General features: G+C 42.7%; 2 protein-coding genes across 7 annotated transcripts in view; both read left to right on the top strand.

Moving 5' to 3' along the window:
- Positions 1–17,528, top strand: part of crebbpa (CREB binding protein a) — a 45,037-nt gene extending 27,509 nt beyond the window's left edge. For 2 of the 5 annotated variants that reach the window (XM_057325108.1, XM_057325107.1), the window contains 26 exons: positions 2,325–2,573; positions 2,792–2,897; positions 2,987–3,124; positions 3,231–3,348; positions 3,522–3,693; positions 3,793–3,855; positions 7,409–7,524; positions 7,626–7,796; positions 7,904–8,152; positions 8,544–8,690; positions 8,790–8,970; positions 9,067–9,185; positions 9,313–9,552; positions 9,653–9,741; positions 10,456–10,536; positions 10,724–10,780; positions 11,490–11,567; positions 11,664–11,731; positions 11,811–11,961; positions 12,227–12,373; positions 12,466–12,579; positions 12,678–12,843; positions 12,948–13,115; positions 13,264–13,443; positions 13,731–14,012; positions 14,358–17,528. In XM_057325108.1, coding sequence (XP_057181091.1) covers positions 2,325–2,573; positions 2,792–2,897; positions 2,987–3,124; positions 3,231–3,348; positions 3,522–3,693; positions 3,793–3,855; positions 7,409–7,524; positions 7,626–7,796; positions 7,904–8,152; positions 8,544–8,690; positions 8,790–8,970; positions 9,067–9,185; positions 9,313–9,552; positions 9,653–9,741; positions 10,456–10,536; positions 10,724–10,780; positions 11,490–11,567; positions 11,664–11,731; positions 11,811–11,961; positions 12,227–12,373; positions 12,466–12,579; positions 12,678–12,843; positions 12,948–13,115; positions 13,264–13,443; positions 13,731–14,012; positions 14,358–16,478 — 5,771 coding nt within the window. In that variant the 3' untranslated portion in view covers positions 16,479–17,528. The remainder of the gene's footprint in view (positions 1–2,324; positions 2,574–2,791; positions 2,898–2,986; positions 3,125–3,230; positions 3,349–3,521; positions 3,694–3,792; positions 3,856–7,408; positions 7,525–7,625; positions 7,797–7,903; positions 8,153–8,543; positions 8,691–8,789; positions 8,971–9,066; positions 9,186–9,312; positions 9,553–9,652; positions 9,742–10,455; positions 10,537–10,723; positions 10,781–11,489; positions 11,568–11,663; positions 11,732–11,810; positions 11,962–12,226; positions 12,374–12,465; positions 12,580–12,677; positions 12,844–12,947; positions 13,116–13,263; positions 13,444–13,730; positions 14,013–14,357) is intronic. The other 3 variants (XM_057325111.1, XM_057325109.1, XM_057325110.1) reach the window with 3 other exon arrangements.
- A 571-nt stretch (positions 17,529–18,099) lies between these two features.
- On the top strand, positions 18,100–27,626 carry slx4 (SLX4 structure-specific endonuclease subunit homolog (S. cerevisiae)). 2 transcript variants are annotated; one of them, XM_057326076.1, is made up of 13 exons: positions 18,100–18,863; positions 19,264–19,423; positions 20,078–20,305; positions 20,434–20,660; positions 20,879–21,174; positions 21,833–22,058; positions 22,271–22,350; positions 22,432–22,578; positions 22,783–22,952; positions 23,226–25,510; positions 26,178–26,277; positions 26,494–26,769; positions 26,925–27,626. In XM_057326076.1, exons 1-13 carry the CDS (start codon positions 18,476–18,478, stop codon positions 27,310–27,312), a joined length of 4,971 nt encoding a protein of 1,656 aa, XP_057182059.1. In that variant the 5' UTR covers positions 18,100–18,475; the 3' UTR covers positions 27,313–27,626. The 2 variants fall into 2 exon arrangements, with proteins under 2 accessions (XP_057182059.1, XP_057182060.1); XM_057326077.1 differs by having other exon boundaries at positions 20,446–20,660; positions 26,925–27,625.
- Positions 27,627–27,760: the final 134 nt, after the last annotated feature.

The raw sequence follows: 27,760 nt of genomic DNA, 5'->3' as shown, positions 1-27,760 counted from the left end.
GCTTTTAGATAGAATTCACATTTTTTTCCGACACTTTACTTTTTGCAATTTTACGTGTCTAATACATGCATGGGCAACTTATAACACACCAAAGACACAGAAAAACACGTATTCGTGCCATATGACCCCTTTAACTAATCTAATTTCAGGTATTTAATCATAAGCCTTTTACAAACAAGTATGTCCAGTCTAAAATGTTATATCTTTTTGTTTTTTTATTTTGATGATACTTTATATATCTCAGTATTTTTGCTTTTGCGATAATTAAAAAAAAAAGTTTGGTTAGTATTTGTTTTCCGAACGTTTCCGGTATTACAGATACTATACCTGTGTCACTTGCTAACGCCATTCAGATAACGTCTTGCGCTTCTCGAAAAGTAAAGGGATAGTGAAATTGCCTCCCTTGGTGTCGCTTTGACACATTAATCTGAATCAGGCCTATAGGCTGGCTCGACTAGGGGGCAATCTTATATTCTGCTTGGGCAGATATATAATCATGGTTCATTGCATGCATAATTTTTACATTTTTCTGTGATTTAATTGACGGATCATTTTTTAATAGATCATACGAATAAGTATTTATTAAGTATTTAATAATACGCATTTATTTTTTTATTAATTCAATTGTTAGCTGTATTTTTTTGGAGGGGCCCAAGAAAAATCTGGGTGCAGTGCCCCCCCCCCAGACCCGGCCCTGATCTGACTTTTCAAAAAAAATTAGTATTCACAGTATTCTGTAATTTCACATCATCAGCACAATTGTTTTGGTAATATCTGAAATTCAGTATGTCGCCCAGTCCTTGTGTATTATTTCCAATCCTTTTGCAGTGTGTACATTGCGCTTTATTTGGGTGTGAAGTTATAAGGAAAGTGTTGGCATAATGTGGACTTGTCTGTGAGGAAAGGCAACGTCATAGTTCATTAGTTCTAAAATGTTCACAGCTCTGTATATTTCGCTCTGTATATTTGTCTAGCAGAGTTGTACATCAGTGGGGGGGGGAGATAATCGGACCCGTGCCGCCCAGTTGGCTGGCTGAGCTGTGACTCATTTAAATCTCACACTGTTATAGCTCCAGCAAACTGCCTCCATTTCTCCCTATTTCTCTCACTTTCTCTCTCTCTCTACCACTGCCAAGCGTCTCTCATCGTGACTCTAAGTGCGAGGCAGCTAAAGTGTTTGTTTTTGCGCTGGAGAGTCGCCACAGCTATATTTCTTCCCATGCAAATGGCGTCACGGGACCCCCCTCCTCCTCCTCCTCTGTACTTAGCTCATTCTTTCAAGTCCATGTTGTTGTGATAAATATATTTTTCTCTTTTGGAAGGCTGTTTTGACAGGTTTTGAAATGTTTGGCTTATCTGCCTTTGAGTTGCGTTCCTGTGTTATAATAGACAGATTGTGTCAAATGTTTTCTCTTTGTTTAAGCAGAATCAGACGTGAAGTGTCATGCATGTAATACGTTTGAAGTTTGCAGATGTGTTCTTAGAATGGTTATAATAGTGTGTTCAGACCAAACGCGACTTGCGCAAATGAATCGCGCTATTCGAACGTAGCTGGACGCTTGAACATTTTGAGTTTACTCGCTTCATTCGCGCGTGAAATTCACAACAGACGCAAGCTCGAAAAAATAAAACGGCGGCCGAAACGCCCGTTGGAGCATAGTTTTGTATAAATGTAAGTTTCATTTTCACTTTCAACAACTTCTGATTGCATTTCTAGCGAGAAATTAGTATTGTAGTTTTTAAATATGTGATTAGTTATTGCAAAGACGCTCTCTGTTTATAATTCAAATAGACTTAAGTTGCGCTGCTTATCTGTTTCTCTGGGCTGCCTTCGTGCACAGACGCTGCACGTCACTACTAGAGAAAGCTCCTGATTGGTTAACGTGGCGTGAATTTTCGCCAAAGTTCAGATTTTTCAACACGCGCGAATCCCGCGTCAAACGCCCGAAACGCTCAATTCGTGCGAATCGTGCCGCAAGTAGGTCTATCGCGTCTTTGCATTGACTTAACATGTAAATCACTCGCTCTTCATTCGCGTTTGGTCTGAACACACTATAACACAATACACAGTAAAATCGAATTCAGTGGTGCCTTGTTATGGCTGTGTTTAGTAGCCCATATGATGAATGCTTGAATTGTCACAATATCAGATTTCTACTACTGTACATGATTATCCAAGAGTTCACATTACAATGTCAATATCTGTAAAAAAGAGAAAAAAAATATATATATTTTTTAAGTTTTACAGATACAGAGAGAATGTAACCGTTGTAACATGAATGTTAATAACGTTTCATAACAATAATCTCTTTCATGCATTACAGCTATGCTGAGTTCGCCTAACGCTGGTCTGCAGACCTCCATCGGGTCAGTCGGCACGGGCCAGCAGACGACGCCTGCTCTAAGCAGCTCCACACCCATCGACCCCAGCTCCATGCAGCGGGCGTACGCCGCCCTCGGCCTCCCTTACAGCAGCCAAACCCCCACGCAAGCCCAGTCTCCTGCACAGACACAGGGTGCCGGGCAGCCGACTGCACAGACCCAGCAGCAGATGAGAACACTCAATCTACTCGGTAAACCTGTCTGGCTGTTTGACTATTGAAATATTTTAGTTCACGTTGTCACGTTAAATGCAAATTCAGAAATCTTAAAAGTATATTTACATTTTTTTTCATAATTTATCGGTGCAAAAGCATTATTAATCCTTCAGTAGTGGTTTTCATGCACTTGCAATACAACTTATGTTTTATTTTCCATTTATTCGGAGCTTGAGTTTTGGTCTTTCGTCCAGGTGGTAGTCAAATGAACCTGAGCGGAAGTGCAATTGGCGTGCCGACATCAGACCAGGCCAAGCTGCTCTCGGACGGCACCATGTCGTCCACCCTCAACGCTAACACGTATGCCAGACCTGCACTCCTTGATTTTAATTGCCTGAGATGTATTTTGTACTGCTGTTTGTTGACCAAGTTTGTTTCCTGTCCCACAGTCAGCTGATGTCAGACATCCCTGCTGTGGGCAATATGAGTAATCTGCCTACGGCGGCACCGCTGTCAGCCACCGGCGTGAGGAAGGCCTGGCACGAGCACGTCACCCAGGACCTCCGGAATCACCTTGTACACAAACTGTTAGTAATAAACTCCTCACCAACTCTTTTGGTGTTAAGTTTGTCTCGATTATACTGAATCAAAGAAACTTAGTGAACAATTTCTGCTCTCTGCGGGTTTGTTTAGGGTTCAGGCCATCTTCCCTACGCCGGACCCCGCTGCTCTAAAGGACCGCCGAATGGAAAATTTAGTAGCGTATGCACGGAAAGTGGAAGGGGATATGTACGAGTCTGCTAACAGCAGGGTGAGCAAAACTCGCTTGATGCTAAATAAGCTTCGTTTTAGCAATTAATATTTTCACTTGCTGTGTAAAACACTAATCAGAGCATTTAATGTTTGATAAATTGATTCTAGAAGTTTGGTAGCTTTGTGAGTCATAGATTAAACAAATTTTAACGATTTGTTTGTGTTGTATAGGACGAGTACTATCACTTCCTGGCTGAGAAGATCTATAAGATCCAGAAAGAGCTGGAGGAGAAGAGAAGGTCACGATTACAGAGGCAGATTATTAACCAAACGCCCATGACGGCAGCGGGGCAACAGCCACAGGCCCTCAACCAGCCTAATGTCATGGGACCTCGGCCACAGAGTGAGTTACTCACAAACATGCTTAAAACACAGTTCAAATAAATAAGGTCCACAAAATATTACACGTTTGACCATTGTCTACTTTTCTTCCTCTCTTCAGATGGACCTGTGCCTATGCCCAATGTGCCAAATCAGATCATGAATCGCATGCCGGTGTCACAAGGTACATGGTCAACTAAGGATTATGCTTGTGTCGCTCTGCTATACATCATACACAGCAGGTGGAAATTACGAGATCACTCTAGTTTTGTCTTTAATCAGTGTTTCTAGAAGTATTGTGGCAATTCCAGTCCAGTGTCTGTGTTCTGTTGAGTTTCAACAGAAGCAAACCTCAGGAGTGACAAAGTCATCCAACAGCAATGTCGGCAAAGACTGACAGCATGCAAAGACGCATGAAAGTTGTGAAAAAAAATCAGAATTATTCTATCATGTTCATTGAACTGATCCTAAAATACACATAAAACATTAGTATTTTGTTGTTTAAACATGAATATGAACTTGTTCAAGATCTAAAAGCATTCATTGATTAAAGTTCTCCGTCGCTACGACGGATTTCCATTAATTGCAGCGAGTCTACGACGGATTTCCGTCAATTGCAGGGTTCCAGCCTGTCCTTTAATGTCTTAAATTCACTTTTCATAATGCTGTTAACCCTTTGACGCCTACAATCACACCGGTGTGATTAGAACATTACGCGCTTTGGCACTGAGCCAGAGACAGACTCAATCCTGTCACATATCACAACTATGCAGTGCTTTCAACCACAGAATGTTTAATTTTCGCCTTCAGACATATACACGTGCCTACAAGCACAAAACACATTTAGAGATTGTATAATACACACTGATGTCTATGGAAGCGGCAATAACAATCTCCTCAAATGTAATTTGACGGATGTGTTTTATTCAGATCAGACACAGTATCTGCAATGTAAGCAATTGTTAAGATCACTCAATTCTTCTACCAGTTCACCAGGCACTTACGTTTGTGTTTTTAAGAGAAGTGGATGAATTCACGTGATGTAAATCCGACAGATCTCAGACCACGGCAGAAACAAACATGGCGGCGCCTGCTCATAGCTCAACTAACGCGATCATTATAAAAGTGTTTAAACAACAAAACACATTCACATGCACATATTTGACAATCGGAATGTCAGATATTTCATGAAATAGTTAACAGTTTGTGAATTTTTTTGAGTAAAAAAGAAAAATTAAGTAAAAGCAATGCATCAGTCATACAGCTGCTGTGGCTCTGCGGTGTGTCACATGATAAGCAGTGCCACGTCGCTATGGAAATGTTAAGTGATAGGCTACCTTCTTAACGGTCGCCTTGGACAAGCTAGTCAAACACTGAAACTAGTCATGTAGCTAGTCAAACACTGCAACTAGTCACTGTAGCTAGTCAAACACTGAAACTAGTCATGTAGCTAGTCAAACACTGAAACTAGTCACTGTAGCTAGTCAAACACTGAAACTAGTCACTGTAGCTAGTCAAACACTGAAACTAGTCACTGTAGCTAGTCAAACACTGAAACTAGTCACTGTAGCTAGTCAAACACTGAAACTAGTCACTGTAGCTAGTCAAACACTGAAACTAGTCACTGTAGCTAGTCAAACACTGAAATGGGTGTCAGGTGTATCCAAGCTTCAGGAATATGGTTTCACAGCCAAAAGGCAGAAAAAGTGAAAAGCACTCTGGAGACAAATACAAACAACATTTTTGGTCTTTCGTGGTTCTTTTATTTTGTTCTTTTTTCTGTTAATTATTAAGAGTTTCAGAAAACATTGTTTGGTCTTATAAGATAAATAAAAAAATGCACTGAAAAGTTATAGATGGTTAATTATTTGTCTAGGTAAGTATCATTTTTTCATAGATTAAACATAGCTTTTAAAATACGCAAACTGGCAATACTATGTTAAGTGGTTCAAAACATCTCCCTTTAAAACGCTACTGGTTAAAGGAATATGACTTGGCCTGAAAAAAAATAAGTTAGAAGAATTTTTTTCACTTTAATCCATGAGCATTGCATCTTTTTTGTTGTTTTGACCAGTTTGTCATGTTTCATCATTTTTATTTGAAATTTTGGAGGAGTGTTATCAGTAGTTCACAGAATGAAACCAAAAAGATCCCTATTGAGAAAATCAGCATATGCTGGTTCATATGTTTTGAAGCATGGTAACTGGTTTAAACTGGTCATGTGCTGGTTTAGGCTGGCCCTGAACTCTCTGTAAGTCACTTTGGAGAAAAGCGTCTGCTAAATGACTAAATATAAATGTAAACTGGTCATGTGTTGGTTTAAGATGGTCCTGAGCTGGTTTAGGACCATCTTAAAATAGCACACGACCAGCTAAAGACCGCACGTGACCAGATTAAATCAGCACAAACCAGCTTCAAAACCTACCTAACCAGCATATGCTGGTTTTTTCAACAGGGTTCACTTAAACACGTACCTATAAATTGTAAATTTATATGTAGAAAAATATCCACAGAAAACCAAAAAAGGAAAGAAGAACGAATTAGGGCTGAGCGATTAATCGAAATCGAATCGCAATCACAATGTGAGACGTTGCGATTTGCTAATCGCAAGAGGCTGCGATGTGGAAGCGATGTGAAAAATAGGAAACGCGTCTGTTCCAAGCACGCTTTGAGTGGCATTCTTGCTAACCAACTGAGTGAGCGCACCTCCGTTGCGCACTTCCGTTATGCCTAATCAGCACTGCCCTAGCCAACTGCGTAAACATCCGTCATTAAAAAAACAAACATACAGAATGCAGGAGAGAGACAGTGTGTGTTATGGCATCTGCAGAGTCAGATCGATCATATTAGGCAAAAAATACTAAAGAACCGTCCAATTCAGAAGACCGCACACACAGCCTGCGTCATACTTGCGCGTCTCGCGGACGAGCCGTTTAAACTTGACGTGCACACACAGCCTGTTTCGTAATGACGTTTATAGTACTTGAGTCCGGCTCCACACTGCAAGTCTCAACAAGCGCATCTGGCATTATGGACGAGGCTTGACGCACGTGCGCACCCTGTGTCAACTCACGCCTAGCTCCGCGTTTCAAACAAATGTAAATTCTATCTAACTGTTTTGCTAATTTCACTTGGATGAAATTAAACATTCAGCACATTTTCTACTTGTTTTAAAAAATCCCACATACTTAAAAATGAATAAATCAGCCTATGTAAACTATGAACTATTTTAATAATTCACCAACACAATAGAAAATGTTATGGATTTAAGGGTTACAATGGGAGTTGTATTTGTTTTAATGGAAACTATAATCGTGTACACTGGTATTTGGATTCTATTGGTGTGACGTAATCTGGAAGTTGGGAACCAATTGAACAACAGTAAGTCCTATTTGAATAATGCCCAAAACACACTACAAAAATAAATTTTGTAATGGTTTTAATGGAAACAATTAGAATTTCTGTAATGTTTTTTTTTGTTTGTTTTCTTTCAGCAGGGTAACTATACCCTGTGCGCCACACAACAATATTGAGCTTGAATTAGAAAAATTTAAATTGCAAATCAAATCGCAATCGCAATGTCTGTCAAAAAAATCGCAATTAGATATTTTCTCCAAATCGCACAGCCCTAGAATGAATGCACATGCAAGATTTCCGTCCGACAGCGGAAGGATGTTTCTGGTCTAAATCTAAGTATCTTTGTGAGCATTGTTAATTTTATGAGGTGTTTTTTACAGGGATGAATCCATTCAATACAATGCCCAGTGTGCCGATGTCTCAGGCTCCCATGGCATCCCGTGCTGCTTCTCCAATAAACCATCCACAACAGATTAACATGAACCAAGTCCCAACGGTTGGTCTAGATTTCTCTGACCTTCTTGTTTCTCCACTCTTTTCCCTTTTTGTCTTAAAATGTTGGACACATCTAACCATACATATCTCACTCCTCCACAGATGAATATGTCACCCACACGAATGCCCCAGACGCAAGGCATGCTGGGAACGCACGCCGGGAACATGGTGGCGCCCACCAATCAGACACAGTTTGTGGCTCAGACGCAGTTTCCCACCAACGCCATGAATGTCAACATTGGCCAGCCCAACACGCAGCCGGCTGTTTCACAGGTAAGCGCTCGCGCACATCATCTGTAGTGTGATCTCACTTGGCATGACGACGTCCCCTCTAAACCTGTTTTGTTCCCTGCTTGTGTGCGTCCGGTCTCCTTCCCCAGCAGCAGCAGAACGCTAACCTACCCCTGAATGCACTTGGCCCCTTGGGCCCCCAGCTAGGCTGCCCCACGCCCCCTCAGGCTCCACTCCGCGCCACACCACCCCCCAACACCACCGTCAGCACCACTAACTTGCCAGCAGCACTGCAGCCCAATCGGGCCTCCACACCCGTCCCTGCTCAGGGCACCCCGCCTCACACGCAGCCCCAGGCGGAGCTGCCTTTATCCGCCCACCAGCACCCTGGAACACCGGTGAGACCCTGCAACTTCATCAGTGTCTTCCTCCATCTTTCTCTTAAAACACTGTTGCTGTGGATCTTAAAAAAAGAGCTTGTCTGCTGTCTGCATAGGCTGCTTTGTCCAGTAAAGTTGACCAGAAAATAAAAATTCTGTCATTGTTTATTCCCCCTCATGCTGTTCAAAACCTGTATATGACTCTTTCTTCTGTGGAACTCAAAAAAAGATATTTTGAGAAATGTCTCGGTGGTTTTGTGCCCATACAATGAGGGTCAATGTTGTTTGATTATCAACATTCCTCTGTTTATATATAGGTTTGGAATGACATGAGGGTGAATAAAATGGTAAAACATTTGAATCTGTGTTTGTCAAATGTATTAAAATTGCCTACCATTATTTCTCCTAGAGCGGTGATAATCGTGTACCCACCCCAGCATCAGCAGGCAGCACCGACCTGCACTCCCAGCATCCCGTGCCTGACGTGCCTCCCAGCGAAACGAAAACAGAGGAGCAGGATTACGACATGGGCATCAAAACAGAGCCCAAGATGGAGGTGAGCGTCACCTGCATCATCAATTTTAAAACCCGATTATACAGGGTGTGAATGTTTACATGTTTTTAACTAAACTCATTGCAATTGTTCTTCCTGTAGAGCGAGGATGACACATTCTCCATGTTGGTCAAGAGAGAGGAGCAAGAGGGGTCGGAGGCCAAGCAGGAGCCGATGGAGACAGAGGATAAGAAGACTGATATTAAAGCGGAGACCAAAGAGGAAGATGAAAGCAGGACAAACGGAACAACGTCCTCTTCACCATCGCAGTCGCGGAGGAAAAGTACGAAGCAAATCTTAATATACCTCTTCTGGGTCCTACACAAGTCGTTCCTTGTTTAGTTTTTTATATTTACACTGTCGCTCTTGTCTTTACCAGTCTTTAAGCCTGAAGAGCTGCGGCAGGCATTGATGCCCACGCTTGAGTCTCTGTATAGACAGGATCCAGAGTCTTTGCCATTCCGGCAGCCTGTGGACCCCCTTGTTCTTGGCATCCCAGTGAGTCCATCACAGTGACCTTCATTCGTGATGAATCAAAGCCACACAATTGGCCGCATTGTGTAAAAGCGATGTCAATTTCTTCCATCTTGTGGGATTCATCTGCTATTTTTGTCTCTGCATTCAGGATTACTTTGATATCGTGAAGAACCCGATAGACCTGTCGACTATCAAACGAAAGCTGGACACGGGTCAGTACCAGGAGCCCTGGCAGTACGTGGAGGACGTATGGCTGATGTTCAACAACGCTTGGTTGTACAATAGGAAGACATCACGTGTGTACAAATACTGCTCCAAACTGGCTGAGGTGTTCGAGCAGGAGATAGATCCTGTCATGCAGGGCCTCGGTTACTGTTGCGGAAGGAAGGTAAAGATCTAGAATGAAACGTAAAGAAACTATAGTAAACTCTTGGCTAAGTATACACAAATGTAATCTTTCTGAACTCTTTGGTCCTTTCTGCCCACAGTACGAGTTTTCTCCTCAGACGCTGTGCTGCTACGGCAAGCAACTGTGTACAATACCCCGAGACGGCACTTATTACAGCTATCAGAACAGGTGAGGAGATCCACTTCCTGTTCCCCTACGTCACCTTAAAAATGCACATAGTCACATTGATGTTGTAGACAGCTTTAGGAAACGTTTAAGACGACGTACTCTCAATCATGCAGTATGGTTTTAGTCATGTGGTTTGGTAGCTGACAGGTCAGACATTTCCATGTAGTCGTGTGTACTTACGTAAGTATCCATTTACGCTAAACAACGCCTTTTCCTCGTGGTTATTCCGCTTGAAGTTTCTAGCCAGTTGTAATTCATTGGCAGTTGTAATATTTGCTCTGGCACATTTATTAGGTTTTTTTTGCTGCTTAGTTCCTGCGTATTCATAACCTTTGCGCTCCCTGCAGTATAGAACACGTCACTGCGGTCTGTTCACATAAGCTTGGCAAACAGACACAGCTGCTCTCACTCATAGACTCGCATCCACCGTTGGCTCTGTGCATTCGCTCGATTTTGTCATGTTAGCGTTTAGCCGCATTTCCCCGTATTCTCAGAGTTATAAACATCCTGCCCTTGTTCCAACCGAGACGCTTTCCCATTAGATACTCTGTTTTGAATTCAAAAGCAGTATTTCTAACCATGACGCATATGTGAGAGTTGTGTTAAAGCCCTGATGCAAGTCAGTAAGAAGAACCTTGAAGCTGTTTTGTGTGCCTGCTGTGCGTATCTGTCTAGCTTGAGTGATTCATGACTCTTGTGTTTGTGTCTGCACAGGTATCATTTCTGCGAGAAGTGCTTCAATGAGATTCAGGGAGATAGCGTGACGCTGGGAGACGATCCTGCTCAGCCGCAGACGTAAGTAATCGTTTCCATTTACCACTTAAGACGAAGCCAAGTTACGGAGATTTTATAGTGCCTTACTTTAACACTTAAAGATATATGGCTGTCGATCGCCTGGGTTTAAATTCAGAATGATTCATTTTTTCTGTCATATTATCTTACAATTGATGCCTTTTTGACATTGAATCTTTATTTCGTGCAGTATGATTTCTAAAGACCAGTTTGAAAGGAAGAAGAACGACACGTTAGATCCTGAGCCGTAAGTAAACTTTTTTCCTGGATGTGAACATCATTTCCCAGAATTCTATCACTGCTGATGCCCTATAAAGTAGCACATTCTTAAAGTAGGGCCATGTTACCTCATACAGTTGTCCACTTATAACTCTACGCACCACACGGCTTCTGCTCAGTAGCGCCCCCTGCTTTTGGTGGCACGACCACCACAGAAATGAATAACAAAACAAAATTATATATGCACAATTTAGAATGTTTTAGACTGTAAATCGTATTATATTGTATTGTCATTGTGTTGAATGTCTGTACTAGAAGCTTCCAACACCAAAGAAAATTCCTTGTGTGTGCAAGCACACTTGGCAATAAAGCTCTTCTGATTCTGATTCTGATTCTGAAAATCAAAGTAACACAGGATGTAGTAAAAATCAAGAGACCCTTCCCTTGAAATCCAATTACAAGTGTTCACAGGAGATGCATTTGAGAGTCTACCTACGATCTCTAACCACTTATGATCACTCAAGACAGACCGATAAACAAGACAGGCAAATTCAGATTGAATATGAAATGGCTATAAATCCACACCTCCTACCAAGGTGCACTTGGAAGAGAGACCGAACGATGCATTTCATCCAAACTACCTGAACCTGCACCTGAACATTCAGACACTTGCTAAAATAATGATGTTGCCAGGAAACACCTGAGGAATAAACTCCTTTCATAATTTCTCCTCCTAGGTTTGTTGAATGTAAAGATTGTGGGCGGAAGATGCATCAGATATGTGTCCTGCATTATGAAGTTATCTGGCCTTCTGGGTAAGTTTGACAGTACCTCAAAGCAAACCGGTGCTTTAACATTTGTTGTGGATATGATTTCGGGACATCAGGACTAATGACTCATTGCGTTTGCAGTTTCATCTGTGAAAATTGTTTAAAAAAGAGTGGGAAGTCAAGAAAAGAGAACAAATTTTCAGCGAAAAGTAAGTCAATATGAGGGATTATCTTCAGATCCACATCATGTTGAAATTTGTGCTAAATGTTCTCTTCTATTTATTCCAGGGTTGCAGTCGACGAGGTTGGGCATGTACATAGAGGATCGGGTGAACAAGTACTTGAAAAGGCAGAATCATCTGGAAGCTGGAGAAGTGTTCGTGCGAGTAGTAGCCAGTTCGGACAAAACGGTGGAGGTCAAACCCGGCATGAAGGCCAGGTAAACCTAAACATCATCCTTACCTGTCCAAAAAGATAATCTGACTATACAGCATCACAGTCTTTGTGTGACTCTTATGTGATTTGTGTTTGCTTTCTAAATACGCTGTTGAAATTTGACAAACCAATATTGAAATGTGAACCTTTGTTCAACAAATCGATTTCAGTACTGTTTCATAAATCAAATTATTGATGTTTATGTTGTTGTGCTAATGTTTGGTCACTAAAAAGGTGTAAACAGGGATTAATCTTGTGGCCCATTTCAGGTTTGTAGACACAGGAGAGATGCTTGAGAGCTTCCCCTACAGAACCAAAGCACTTTTTGCATTTGAGGAGATTGACGGAGTGGACGTGTGTTTCTTCGGCATGCACGTGCAAGAGTACGGATCTGAATGCTCTTTCCCCAACACCAGGTAAACACATAAATAATGAGAAACAGATGATCAAGCTAAGACTAGTTGTTTCCAGTATGCAATGGGGTTGAAGTCTTTGTCTCTTTACATAGACGGGTATACATATCGTACCTCGATAGTATTCACTTCTTCAGACCTCGCTTGCTGAGAACAGCAGTCTATCATGAAATCCTCATTGGCTATTTGGAATACGTCAAGAAGCTTGGGTAAGTTTCAGCATGCAATTTAGTTTGAAGTTCCCTAGACAGTTGCCTTATTCTCTTATGTTTTGCAGTGTATTTAACTTTTCATGTTTCCACCCCAGATACGTTACGGCTCACATCTGGGCGTGTCCGCCTAGTGAAGGTGATGACTATATCTTCCATTGTCACCCTGCCGATCAGAAGATCCCTAAACCCAAGCGCCTGCAGGAATGGTACCGTAAAATGCTGGACAAGGCCTATGCTGAGCGGATACTGCATGACTACAAGGTATAACAGAGACCGTGATTAGATGCCTTTTCAAAATTCTCATTTCCCAGTTTTACGTTTTTACGACTCCAGATGTTGTATAAATGCGTGTTTGTGTTTGATAGGACATCTTCAAGCAAGCCACAGAGGACCGTTTGACGAGTGCAAACGAGCTTCCATATTTCGAGGGGGACTTTTGGCCCAATGTGCTGGAGGAGAGCATCAAGGAGCTGGAACAGGAGGAAGAGGAGAGAAAGAAAGAGGAGAACACAGCAGTATGCGAAACACCTGAGGTGAGAAACCACATTACCCATTTAAACATTAGGATACTCTTTATAAGATTCCCGTTCTTTAAATTTCTGTGGATGCTTTCATAATCTATGGCTTGAAGTATTGATTTATTTTGTTTTGTGAACTACCAACCTAAAACTCTTTTGACAGTTTCGTTCTTTCCAAAAGGGCACGCCAGGGGACAGTAAGAATGCAAAGAAGAAGAATAACAAGAAAACGAATAAAAATAAAAGCAGCCTGAGCCGAGCCAATAAGAAGAAGCCTGGGATGCCGAATGTAGCCAATGACCTTTCTCAGAAACTTTATGCTGCCATGGAGAAACACAAAGAGGTCTGCTGCTACATTTTCTTTCTATCACTCTACAAGGCATTGCATCAATCATGTGCACTGTTTATTGTTTACTTTGCAAAAAAAAAAAACAACAAGACTTAAACAAGACTTGCATGTAGGATTTTCCTATGAAAATCTTGACATGCATACTTTTCTGTCCAGGGTGTTTTTCTGTCTTCGACCCAAGACCCAACTCCAGCACTCCCCTTATTTCTAGATAGAATAAGTGGAATAAAATTAATGGCATTTAAATAAAGCTCTTATCAGCTTCTATTTGTTTTTTACAGGTGTTTTTTGTAATCCATCTCCACTCTGGGCCCATGGTCAACACACTACCACCCATCATTGACTCCGATCCCTTCCTTACTTGTGACCTAATGGACGGACGAGATGCCTTCCTGACGTTAGCACGAGACAAACACTGGGAGTTTAGCTCTCTGCGGCGTTGCAAGTGGAGCACCATGTGCATGCTGGTGGAATTGCACAACCAGGGCCAGGACCGCTTTGTCTACACCTGCAACGAATGTAAACACCACGTTGAAACACGCTGGCACTGCACTGTCTGCGAGGTAAGAGACAAAAGTAACACACTGTAGCAGTTGTTTATTTGTAGATTTGTAGGGTTTGTTTACATTAGAGGACAGAAACTTGTTGTTACTAGTAGTGTTAAGTTTCTTTGCACGACATGCTGAAGTTTGCTAACCACGTTTTCTTATAATGAGTTGACTCAATACTTACTCAATGAAAAAACAAGAATCGGCACACTTTCGTTTGAGCTCCCAAAATTATTTATTAAAATGAACACTACGTTTCAACCAAAAAGGTCTTCGTCAGGCACATTGAATTTGCACATTTTCTGATTTTGACTCAATACTCATTCATTACTTAATCGTTGTGTCCTTATTTTTCCTCAGGACTTTGACTTGTGCATTAGCTGCTACAACACTAAGGGTCATGAGCACCAGATGGTTAAGTGGGGTCTGGGTCTGGACGACGACAGCAACAGCCAAAGCGGTGAAGCCTCCAAGAGTCCTCAGGAGAGTCGGCGTCTAAGCATCCAGCGCTGCATCCAGTCTCTGGTTCACGCCTGCCAGTGCCGCAATGCCAACTGCTCCCTGCCATCTTGCCAGAAGATGAAACGAGTGGTGCAGCACACCAAGGGCTGCAAGCGCAAGACGAACGGCGGCTGTCCAGTGTGCAAGCAGCTTATCGCCCTCTGCTGTTACCACGCCAAGCACTGCCAGGAGAACAAGTGCCCCGTGCCCTTCTGCCTCAACATCAAGCACAAATTGCGTCAGCAGCAGCTGCAGCATAGACTGCAGCAGGCACAGATGATGCGAAGACGCATGGCCACTATGCAGGGGCGAGCCATGCCTCAGAGTCTGCCGTCGCCCCCTGCCTCCACAGCCCACAGCACGCCCACCTCCCATCAGCAACCCAACACCCCCCAAACCCCACAGCCGCTATCCAATCAGCCAGCCACGCCTAATGCGGGCGTCATGTCCCCTGCCTATCCCAATGTGCCCCGCAACGGGCAGCCGCCACCACAAGCCTCGCAGGGCAAACCCGGCCCACAAGCTTCCCCGCTTCACCAGCAGCAGTCTCCACTTCCCCATCCTCCTCAACAACAGCCGCTGCAACAACATCCACAACAGCAGGCTCCGCCCCCAGCTGCGGTAAGAATGGCGCAGCACATAGAAATGGTCGCACAGGCTCAACACAACCGCATGAATGGCCTTCCCATAAACCATCAACAGCCACGCATGCCAGGCCCCATGCAGCCTCCTATTGTTGGGCCACGTGGGCAGCAAGTCATGCAGCCTATGCTACAAGGGCAGTGGGCCGGAGGCCCTCAGGCAGGTATGCAGGTGACTCAGCAGCCGGTTGCTCCGCAGCAGGCCGCACAGGGGCCACAACAGACCATCCCCATGCAGAGACCCATGATGCCCCAGCAAGCAGCGCAGCAACGCATGATGGTGCCTACGCAGGGCCAGCAACCTCGAGCGACCCAGAGACCCGGAGCCATCGCCCCCAATGCCTTGCAGGATCTGCTACGCACCCTCAAGTCACCGAGCTCACCCCAGCAGCAACAGCAGGTCCTGAACATCCTCAAATCCAATCCACAACTTATGGCTGCTTTTATCAAACAAAGGACAGCAAAATATGCCAATCAGCCGCAGCAGCAACCAGGCATGCACGCAGCACAGCCTGCGATGCAGGGCATGGCAACCATGCAAGGGGTTCCACGGCCTGGCATGGCCCCTCAGCAACAACAGCAGCAGCCCATGCCGCAGGGCACTCAGAATCAGCTCATGAACCCTGCACACACTAACAACCCGCAACTACAGGAGCTGTATCGCCGGCAGATTTTGCAACAGCAACAGCAGCAGCAACAACAACAGCAGCAGGGAGTGATGCAACAGGCACACGGCCAGTTCCCGCAGGCACAAGGAGCTGCAACCAATTACTCGCAACTTCGGATTCAGCAACAGCAGCAGTTGGCCATGCAGGGTCAGCTGCCCTCCATGGCCCAGATGGGGCAGGCCGGGTTGGGTATAGAAAGCACACCCAATCTCCTGCATCAACGCATGCTTCAGCAGCAGCAGCTTCCACAACAGCAGGCCGTGCTTAAGTCTCCCATGAGCTCACCGGCACAACAGAGTCCCATGAGCCCACAAGCTCACCTACTTACGGGCCAGCCAATGGGTAACGCACTCGGCAGTCAGGTGTGCTCGCCTGCCCCCGTACAGTCACCCAGACCTCCATCCCAGCAACCGCCTCCACATTCCAGTCCTTCCCCACAGGTTCAGCCGCAGCCGTCACCACAGCACGCACCACCTCACACAGGAGCACCCCACACGAGCCTGGCGACCCCCATGCCTGGCTCATTGGAGCAGGGACACCTGGGTACACCCGAGCAGAGTGCCATGCTTCCACAGCTTAATACGCCCAATCACGGAGGGCTGCCCAGTGACTTAAGTATGGGGGGAGATGCGACGGGAGACACGCTGGAGAAATTTGTGGAGCGATTGTAGCGTTTTCTGGGAGACTCCACCCACCACAGTCTCCCCGTTCCTCTTTTTTGTGGCTCTGGATTTTCTCTTAATATTCTCGATTTTTGTACTGACATGTAAAGTTTGAAGAAAAAAATTTCGACAAGGATAGGGAATGTTGATGTTTCCTAAAATAAAAGACTGATATTTCTTCCTTTAAGAGGGATTTGAAAAATGTTGTTTAAAAGAAATATAAATCGCAAAGAATATATTTTTTGTTCAGTTTAGACCCGTATGCGGTCGATGTAATGTTTTAAAGTTTTGCTTTTGTGCTTTGTTTTGGGGAGCGGGTCTGGTTTCAAGTTTTTTACAAAACTTCATTATATCATTCATACCTTTTATTTTATACCTTATCTAACTTGACAACATTTTTGTGTTGGAAGACTGTAAAATAATTTGGGAATTTGGATCAGGGATTCTCTGCTCTGTCTGTCATACTTCCTGACGATTGTATTCTAGTGTTGTACCATTTTTTCCAAACATGCATTCGGAGGCATCCCCTCCTTTCCTCATTGTGAAGTTTGTATGAGGAGATCTGTTTTTTTTTGTATCGATAGGAACTGTGCATACGCATGTATGCAGACACACAGACACGCATCGTTCAATACTATACCGACCCCAAGAGGACATGTACACATTGGCCCAAATTCAGAGGTTCTGTCTTGCAGATGTAGAAAATCGTTGCTTTTTGTCCTAATTTTGTCATACAGATATATAAATATAAAGAGAGCTAGAGAAAGAGAGAGAGAGAGATTGAGGAAGAAAGGGGCCCCTAAGCTGAGCGGGATGGAATGGGTGATTGCTGGTTGACTAGTTGGAATACAGAATGAGCTTTGCTATTGACCCTCATTCCTCTCACACAAACTTGAACAGGGGCTCCAGTTTTCCTTTAATGTAAATCATGCAAGTTATTAAGCAAAATACTATAAATATAAGGAAGAGAATGGAATGGAATCACTGTATAAACTGGTTGAAAAAAACGTATTTCTTACTTATATACCATATTGTTAAAATAAACTGTGTGCAACAGAATCGTGTCTTCATTCCGTTATAAAATTATATATCGTTTTATGAAAAACTTAGTAAAAAACTTAGTAAAAAAACAATAATGTTTTTTTATTGTGTTGTCATGTTTTTATTGTATTAGCTGTATTTTTTTGTTATTACTAAATCAAAACAACCCAACTGCAGTTTGATTGGTATTAATTGCATTTATTGCATAAAGACATTTTTTGAAATATAATATACATTTTTATATACTGCCAAGTTACACGATAAAGCCTACGACATGATTCGGCGCTGCGCAGTCCGGACAGCGTATTACATTCAAGTACCGCGAGAGCGACTTGTTCCCGCAGTGCTATGATGTCATACGGTGATAGGCCTGCGCAGTGCAGCATGAAGTCAAACGCACCTAAACTTAACGTGTTTTCTCCATTTGCTCACCCATTTAAAAAACACACCGACAACTGATGCAAAATTCAACACAGCCACTGGTGTGACTGATGATGTTGTTTTGGTATTTTGGTCATTTCATAAGTAAAGTCACATGACCCGGTTGTGTTTCGCAATCTACGTCGCCGTCACGTTACGTTGTGTCGTACGTCACCGGAAGTACACAGCGGCGGTTGTGGGACGGTATTTTGAACAACATTCAGCGGTTGCTGCAGGAATTTTATAACAAAATAGCATTTAATTAACATAAAACGTTATATGATCGAAATAAAATTAAGTTCTCCGTGCAGACGTTCTGTAGTCACGTTGTAAATATAATTCTAATCGATATAACTAACGTAAGCTAATGGTTCTTATGTAATGCGAATGATAATTCGTAAACAAAGATTACAAGATGTCCTTAGTTACATACAAATCTTTCTCTGTCTAAATATCATTCATCCTTAATGAATTGTGTACTACGTTTATTTGCCTTGTTGATTAAATCGTCAGTTGTGATCGATCATGTGTATATTTGATTCATCATGGACGACTCAGATCTGGACTTCACCGACCTCTGCTCTCGTCTCCTGAAACGAGTTAGACGAAAAGGAGCTGGACGATCTGGAGATGAGAAGAAACCAGCAGCCAGTGATGAAGATCAATCCTCCCCTCGTAGAAACCCTCCTAAGAGGAGAAAGAAGACGAAGGATATAAAGACTGAAATTAAGAGTGACCCAAATGACAGGACTCAGCCTGGAGATGTTTCCCAACCCGACCCTGCTGTACCAGAACCAACGAGGGTGAAGGATGTAGTGATCCGCAGGATGCAACAATTTAAGAGAGCCAGTCCAGAGAGACTCCTGCATACAGACACTGAGCAGCCCACAACTTCACAATCTGATAGAAACAATGCCGAGATTCAACACACAGGTATGAAATTAAAAACGTGTTATTTATATTTAGGCATTATTTGTGTTCCCATGACACATTCAGTGTGTATAGAGAATGTGAAGCTGACGTCACGCCCTATGTTGCAGTGGCGCCGCCATCTTGGGAGGATAAAACTCCACTGCTATTATTGTTTTGATATGTACCGTTACTTGTTTTGTTTGTTTTATGGAGAAATCGAAAGTGAAAGAACCATTGGGTTTTCCTGAACGACTCTGCGTAATGATATTGCCGTTTTTAAGACAGCAAGACCAACCTACCATTGTTATATTTCCTAATCAAACAAGAAAAACAAAACACTGCATTGATCCTCCCAAGATGGCGCAACATTCAAGGTGGCGTGACGTCGATTAACAAGCTCTATATGTGTCTGATCTCGCAGATGATGTGAGCAGCGATGAAGCTCTGGCTCTTCATCTTCAGGAAGAGTTGGATCGTGAGGCTCGGGCTGCTGTGGATGATGGAGGTTTGTTCTTCTGTCAGCTCTGTCAGAAGGATTTGTCAGCCATGAGCTCCCAACTACGCACTCAACACATTAACAGGTGCATTACACCTATAGCTACAAAATAAAGTCACTTTTTCTGTAGGAAAAATGCAGTGTGGTTACCAGGACTGTTCTGAGTTTTTTTCAATTAACTGTCAAATGGTTGCTAAAGCCGTGGTCACACTTGACTTTTCGTTCCATTGACTTCCATTCATACGCATGTGAATGCGTCAGACCGGAAACGAAAGCCCGTCCGAAGATATTTCGCTGTGTAGCAAAGTTCAAGTTTGGTGAATTCACATCGCGTGAGTGCGTGAGATGAATAGAAGATCAAAACGTCACTGTTAGGATGCCTGTGACCTCTCACAGCATCGTGACAGTCACAGAGTGACCTCTCGGCACAGAAATGTCAAAGATGGGGGAATTGCTCCCACCCATTTTCGCAGCACCGTCCAAACAAATTTCGCATGATTCAAAGTCTAGTCTGACCACGGCATAAGTCTCTATAATATTCTGGCCTTTAGATATGGCTAGGCACTATCATTCATTGTAAGTCTTTTACATATTAAATAATTCTCCAGGCAATAGCTATAAGTCTAAATGTTTAAAATGTTGCTGCATTCCTCATCTCAAGAGTAAAGAGAAAGCCTGTCAGAATAAAATTCTCTTTTTATTTTGACCAATCGAAATAAATTCTTCTCCTCCGGTGCAGATGTCTGGATGCAGGTGAGGTCAGCACTCCCTCCACATCCCATAATTCTCATCCCAGACCACATGTCCCAGAATGCCCCATATGTGGCAAGAGTTTTAAGTCAGAAAAAGCTCGGTCTATTCACCTGAAGCGATGCTCGTCTGATATGGGTGTGTCGCCCAATGATCTGCTCCAGGCTTTGCGGAGGCAGGCTGCTGACGCTGTGGGTGACGGCACCACGGAACAGTCGTAAGTCAGACAAAAAGCTTTTTCACTACACCGCTAAATATATCACAGTGTATTTGAATAGTATGACTTTATTTACACAATTTATTTGTACAATGTTTATTTAGCACCAAAAGCTTTAACATGTGCAGATGTTCTGCCAGCCGACAAACAGGTGTCACAAAGAGAAGGAATGGTGTGCCTGCAAAAAAGAAATCTAGAAGGAAAGGCCAGCCGTTAGATGAGGACACCATGGTGGCGCTGGCTCTGTCTCGCTCTCTACTTGAGCAAGAGAGGGAAAAGGAGCGAGAGATACAAGCTCAGCTCTCAAGTCCTCCTGCAACGGTAGCTCCTGTGTTACAGTGGAAACCTGCTGCAGGTAAGCATATCTTCTGTTCTGTTAACCCTTAGTATTTTAAATGTGCCACATTTATCCACTCATTTATCCACCATTGTTTTACACCATTACTTTTCTAAGTGATTTCACTAAAGAGTTTTCTTGGCAGAAGATGAAACAAGTGAAAAAAATCCCTTTAGATTTACAGTTGGATGCACCTCGTCTAGGCACAGTAGCACACCTGTCCTGCTTTCTTTCAGGTAAGGGTCGTGGAAAGAGAAGAAAGGGAGCATCTCCTGTTCAACTGCCTCTGCTTCTCATTCAGGACCCTCAGACAGCACTGAACCGTCTACAGGAGCGCGTCTCCTCTCTTCTACTCCGTTCGAGATCTCCCTCTCCTCCAACACCCACCCTGTCCCCGTCCACCCTCCCTGCCAGTTCTCAAGCTCCCCTCTGGCTCAAAAGTGCTCTTCCGGGGGGAGGACCAGACTCGGTTTTAGAGTTCTACACATCTGAACTCAGTGACTTTATACAGCCATTGATGATCGCACCTGAGGTGAGACATTGACTAACACAAATAAATGTATGTACATTCTTTGTCTTAAATGGATAGTTCACCCAAAAATGAAAATTCTGTCATCATTTACTCGCCTTCAGATTGTTCCAAACCTGTAAAAATGTCTTTGTTCTGCTGAACACAAAGGAAGATATTTGGAAGAATGTCAGTAACCAAACAGATCTCACCCCCCATTGACTTACATAGTATTTATTTTCCCTACTATGGCAGAAAATGGGCGATGAGATCTGTTTGGTTACTGACATTCTTCCAAATATCTAACTTTGTGTTTATCAGAACAAATAAATTTATACAGGTTTGGAACAACCCGAGGGTGAATAAATGATGACAGAATTTTCATTTTTGGGTGAACGGTTCCTTTAATAATTTCTCCAAAAACTGTAGCTGCACATTGGTGTTTGTTGAGAGTCAGAAATAGCACAAACATTTACATTTATTAAAAGATTCTGTTTCGTTATGTGTGATTCATCAAGTTCTCGATATAACTTTTGAATACAAGTGCAATAACTTTCTGTGCCTATAAAAACATTCATTCAAAATGCATATCTTTGCATTTACATTGCACTATACATTGTTAAATATACATTGTTACAAAGGTAACGCAATTCATGTTGTCTTCAATCTTATGTTTATCTAGAAGGAAAAGCTCAAGAATCTTGAAGTAACTCCAGTAAAGAAACCTCCAGCACCGACCACAGAAACTGCACAAGAAAAGTGTCCGGATCAGATCCCAGAGCAGCACTGGTCTGCCCCGTCTCCTCTCACGCCCTGTTCAGGCACCCAGGCCCTGCAAGACCTGATGGAGCTGGCAGAGGAAGGCATGACACTCACCCAGTATGGATACACCACAAACACAGCTACAGGTGAGACGTGTCAGATGTTGCTTGCCTGTCATGGAATTACATACAATACTATGTACGCGTCTCGCAGTAGAAGCCCATTAGATGCTTCATAACAAACAAAAATGGTTTATTATATTAATTTAGATTTCCATTAACTGTAAAACTCAGTTTGGCCCTCAAGTAGATCCGAATTCTACTACAGTCGCTTTTTAATGTCGGTTCATGTTCTTTAGATAAGGATGATGCTGTGAATGAACTTCCTTCAAGTGGTTTTGTTCCAGAGACAAATAACAAGACCATCAAGACACCATCGGTAAGTTTTCAATTCTCCTCTAAACACTTCATTCTGGCTTTATACTAAATATTATTAAAGAGTTATGATGTATTTTTGCAGGTGTCTGTTTCAAAGCTCACATCTGATCTGAGCAGTATGGTGAACAACCCTCAGCTGAGCAATGTGCAGTTACAGGTGGACAGTGGGGACGTCTTCTTCACTCACTCGTTTATGCTGTACACCCGATGCCCCCTGCTGGCCAACATGGTTAGTGACTCCCTACCTTATTAAATAACCATTGAATAGTCCTTGGGGTAATTGCCAGGTCAACTTTAACCCCACAAAAATACGTTTGTCTGGAAATTATTTTCATGACAGTTGAGCACATTTTATATATACAGGTTTATGATCATTTGCAGAGTTTTAAAGACTACATATTTATATTGTTGTGTTGTGTGCATGGGTTTGTAGGTATATGACTCCGGTTTTGGCGTTCAAGAGGAGGGTATGCCCGTTTCTCAAAGGGTGTTGTTGGGTGATGTACCTGGGGCGGCAGTGTTGGCACTCCTGCAGTACCTTTACACTGCTCACTGTCCTCTTACATGCTCACTGCTACCTCATGTACAACAGCTTGCTGATAGGTCAGTGATAACTATGATCTCTCCCTTTTTTACTGCGTTTACTTTTCTCAAACTAGATATTTTTTACTTAAAAATTAACATAAAATCAGAATTGACCATGTTTACTTTTCTTATAAGTGTTTTTGGTCGTGTTGTACCCAGTGCAACATTTTTCAGAAGAAAAAACAGAAATAAAGAAAAATGTTTTGGACTTTTATTTTGTAAATTCAAATGCTCCTTTATTTCCTGCTCTGTACATGTAAAAAGTAAATAGTAAATGTGTGCGTTTGTCAGGTTTTGTTTGGCTGAGCTGCAGCAGCAATGCAAGGAATATTCTGGAAGCAGCGAGGAAGACCCGAGAGGAGAATCCGAGGGCATGTTTTCAGCTCAGAAGCCTCATCTCAGTGAGAAAGAAGACCAGAACCTGGCAGAGAGCAACTTCCTGGAGCTCCTCCAGTCAATGTGGCAGCATGAGGACAGTGAAGGAGAGGATGAATTTAAGGAGAATGCAGGCGAGAAGAGAGGCGTGGAAGAAGAGGCAGAAAGAGTAGACGTAGAGTTTAAAGAAGACAGGGTGGATGAGGAAGAGCTGGATGAGATCTACGAGTTCGCTGCAACTCAGAAAAAAATGGAGACTATGTTGGAAACTGTGACAGAGACCGAGGAAGATGAAGGGTATATGAACAAATCAGTCAGAAAAGAAAAGGAGGGTGAAGGGATCACAGAAAACGAGACAGAATCCTGTTTAAAGACGTCAGTCGCCAGTTTCCATAGTAACAAAGGCGTGGATGGGACAGAAGCTGCCATGGTAACAAGTCCGGCCGAGATTCATCAAAACCAGAATCCAGACACAGGGAAACCTAAAGTTTGTTTGCTCTCTGAATCAGATGCACCTGAAAACAACAACCTAGATGTCAGTCTAGACAAGAGTTACGACCGATTGTTCTCTCAATCTCTGGGGGAATACACAGATCCATCACAGATGCCAACTTCCTGCCAACAACATTACAAGTCATCACACACACTGCAGCGAAAGACACCTGTATTTCGCCCATCATTTGTCAGTGAGGTCATTGATCTGTCTATAAGCCCTCCGCCAAGCTCAAGTGTGTCAGGTGAGTCATCTTTTCCTGTGCCTGGTGTGTCTCCTGGTCCAGGTAACGATATGGGTCAGTTAGAACAGAGCTGTCACAGAAATCCTCCCTCACCTTCAGAATCACACAGCAAACAAGTTGAGCTTATTGTACTTTCGGATTCCAGTGACCAAATGGACGTGGAACGTGAGGGAGGTGGTTTGAGTCCTCAGTCTCCCTCCGGTTCGCTCTCAGATCCCGCTTTTAAGTCCAGAAGCAATGTTTGCGAGAGTAAACTTGATACACCGAACAGTTTTGTATCTGCATTTCAAAGCCATTCTGGGAAACAGGTAAACATTGATACAGAACTTGTAAAATCTGACCAATCAGAGCATCATAGCCCATGCGCTGCAAACCAAAGTGTATTTGATGGCTCTGCCGAAGTTTCCTGGTTAATTCCGGCCACTCCGGTACCGGTCACACATAGTAGCTCCGCTCACACCTGTGTCAGTATGCGCCGAACCCAGCTTTTCCCCAAGTATTGCTCTTCATCGTCATCCTCCTCTTCTACTGTTTTTAATGCCTCAAAAACCTCCGCAAATAATGGCTACGCTGGAGAAAATCCTGAACCCTCATCCACACCTCTAAACAATTGTCCTCACAATTCTGATCAGAGTCCAACTAAAGAACATTTTAGCAACAATGCGAAACACTCTCCAGGTTACCAGACACCACTTCACCATCTCAGACTATCCCAGATCCCATCTAAACGACTGTCTGATGGATCCCACGCTGGGTTTATTAATGGACATCCAACCCAGAGTGTCCAACAGCCCTCCAGTAGCACCCCACTTCATTCAGACTCTTCCCTACAAAGGCAAACCTTGTCTGTTAGTCAGGGGAAACAAGCCTCGCTGTCTCTACTACTCCGTCATTCTGAAAGTTCTCCATCCCCTTGTAAAACTCCAGAGAAGACGCAAAATAACAGTTATCTTCAGCATGGGTCCTTTAATCTCCCACCAAACTCTCCAAGCTATCATCATCCTGAAAGGTCAAGAGAGAACCAGGATGATGCGCTAGAACAAATGGAAGTCGGAGATGAGGTTCAAAACCGCAGTGTTGAAGAAGTGAACATTGCAGAGATATCTCCCCAAGCTAGTTTTTGTGTCATGGATGAGCCTCCTATAGCATTTGATGACTCGTGGGGTTTGGATGGAAATGTGGGAAACCAGAAACCTTGCTTTAGTCTAAGACTGGACAGCAGTGAAGGGACAGTCAGTCCACCGGGTACTGAGAGTAGGAGACAGGAGGCAAGCATACACTCCAAGTCTCCTGCAGCTGGAGCTCATATGAAAACCCCAGAGCCATCACCTGGTCCATTTAATCACAGCTTACCTGATCCTGACATGTGGGATAACTGGGAGGAGAAAGAGGAGGAACTACTTCCACTTTCACAGAGATTAGCGCCACCTTCTGCAAAGAGAGTCGCTGAACTAAAAACCCCAGGTGCGAGATTGAATGCCAAATGTTTTCCTTGTGGTCCTGTTTGTTCTGTCAATATGGTCATTGTTGTACTTGGGGTGGGTTGTACCAACAACGATTCAATTAAGCAGAGCTTTGTCGAGCCGTTTTATTTTCATTCTTAATTTTAATCCGTATGCTTTCTGAAATAATCGTACAGCTGCATAGATCTTTGATAAATGTGATCAAACTAAATACTCTTCTAAGATACGAAGTATGCAATACTACTCTATAGGTACTCAAGATTAATATGAGATTGGCAGAAACCGCGTGTGTTAGGGCCGCTTTAATATAAAGAGCTTTTAAATCATAAATACATTCACAAACTGAGCTTTACATCTGAGTTTAATGGAGCAACAGGGTCAAAGTTAATCTAGGCTTACGGTAAAATGAAACATAAATCGAAGTAAATATATCCCAAATTATTTTAAACAAGGTTACATTTTGATACAATATAATTATTTAATAAACCTTAATTTATATTTAAGCCTAGTCATTGTTTGTGCAACCCACCCTCACTGTTTTGTTTATTATCAGAGTTTTCTATTATATTTTTATAAAGGAAATATTGTTAATAATATTTGTTGTTTATATTATTAATATTATTTTTAATGTTTATTATTTATTTAAAAATATGATTCTCTTTGCACAGTGGCTTGTCGAAATACAAATAAAGCACCTTTAATACCCATCACTCCAATGCCAGGCTTCTCTGACATGGACACACCTGAGCTGAAAAACAGACTCAACAGGTGAGTAGTGTCAATTAAATCAACTTTACTATATTACAAAAATATTCTGAGCAGTTGGGTCATTGTGAATGAAATTCAGTGCAATATGATCAGTTAAACAGAACCAAACCAACGTAATACGCAGCCCAAAAACGAACATTGCCGAAATGCAGACGTGTTGGTTTGTAAATGTTTTAAACTAAAGCAACGCATGCATGCATGAACATTTTTCTCTAGGTTTGGTGTGCGTCCTCTGCCCAAGAAGCATATGGTTCTGAAGCTGAAGGAGATCCATCAATACACACACCAGCTGCAGAGCTCTGAATCTGAAGAGGAAACCTGTCCTACCCGACACCCCCTGCATTCCTCCAAATCCCAGTCAGCACAACTCTCCTTTAAGCAGCCTACAGCGCCCCCTGCTGTCTCCTCGGCAAAACAGCAAGCTAGTGATGAAGACGAGCTTTTATCAGCCTCTCAGAACTCTACCACCTCTTCCACTGCAGAGTCAGACAGGTATAGGACCTCAATGACTAAACATTGAACATAAACCATAGGATTAAAAGCTCAATTCTGCACATGGAAAATGTTTTAAAATTTGTCTATCCATTCATTCTATTACATTTCATGTATATGCTGTTAAGTTTATATCAACTCCGTTTTCTTTTCAGGTCAAATCCGGAGCTGTGCGTATCTGAAAGCGATGACTCTGACAGTGAGGGAATCACCGCATCTCAGGCTGTTGTGCGTGAGAAGGACAAACTTCTCGCAGTTCGACGGTTTATCTTGTCTGATCCAAAACTGCATGGACGGGTGCTGCAGTACCAGCCTCTTCCACTGGCGGCGCTGCAGGCCAGCTTGAAAGCAGCGGGAATCAGGTTGGGTGCTCCCAAACTGCTGGATTTTTTGGACTCGCAGTGTATTACCTTCAGTACGGCCAAACAGGGTCAAAATACTTCTTCACGCAGGAAGCAGAGACGTAAAGTTGTGACCAGTGGGCCTGGAGATGCAGCCGGGAGGAGAAGGAAAAAAGTAGCAAAGGCCGTAAGTGTTGCTTGAGGGAAACTTGAAAAAGTATTACTAGGTAAAAGAAAATAGCTGACAGGTTCCTTTGAGGAAATGTGGAAAAATGACAATTGAATGAATTCTGCTGAGATTATTTTGCAATGAACAAAGTGCTATAAGACCCTGTTAAATACACAAAGTTAACTCAGAATCTTAAAACTTTTTCAAACGTTCATGTTTTTGTTTTATTTGTAGATTGTGGGATTTGTATGATGTTTGAAATGAAAAAAATACTTATAATTTATTGGAATTTAATGTCTAGATAGATAATGTAATTAAAAGACTTTTTAAAACAATTTTATATATTGTTTTTAGACTCTCTGCAAATTAAATAGTTAATAAGTCACCAAATTTGTAAAGTTTCTCTAACCAGCACATGCCTCAAAGAAATATTACAGACTATTTTTATATGTGGTCATAAATGAAAAAAAAAGCAGAAACA

This window comes from Triplophysa rosa, linkage group LG25, assembly GCF_024868665.1.
Source record: "Triplophysa rosa linkage group LG25, Trosa_1v2, whole genome shotgun sequence".
In the NCBI taxonomy this organism is placed as follows: domain Eukaryota; kingdom Metazoa; phylum Chordata; class Actinopteri; order Cypriniformes; family Nemacheilidae; genus Triplophysa; species Triplophysa rosa.
Note: the sequence above shows the minus strand (reverse complement) of the source record. Positions and strands in the feature narration are given on the sequence as shown.

Excerpts from the sequence above, each read along its gene's own strand:
- slx4 (XM_057326076.1), top strand. The coding sequence starts at position 18,476 with ATGGACGACTCAGATCTGGACTTCACCGACCTCTGCTCTCGTCTCCTG. Across the intron at positions 21,175-21,832 it reads CATTGATGATCGCACCTGAG|AAGGAAAAGCTCAAGAATCT; the intron begins GTGAGACATTGA and ends ATGTTTATCTAG. Across the intron at positions 22,953-23,225 it reads GTACAACAGCTTGCTGATAG|GTTTTGTTTGGCTGAGCTGC; the intron begins GTCAGTGATAAC and ends TGCGTTTGTCAG.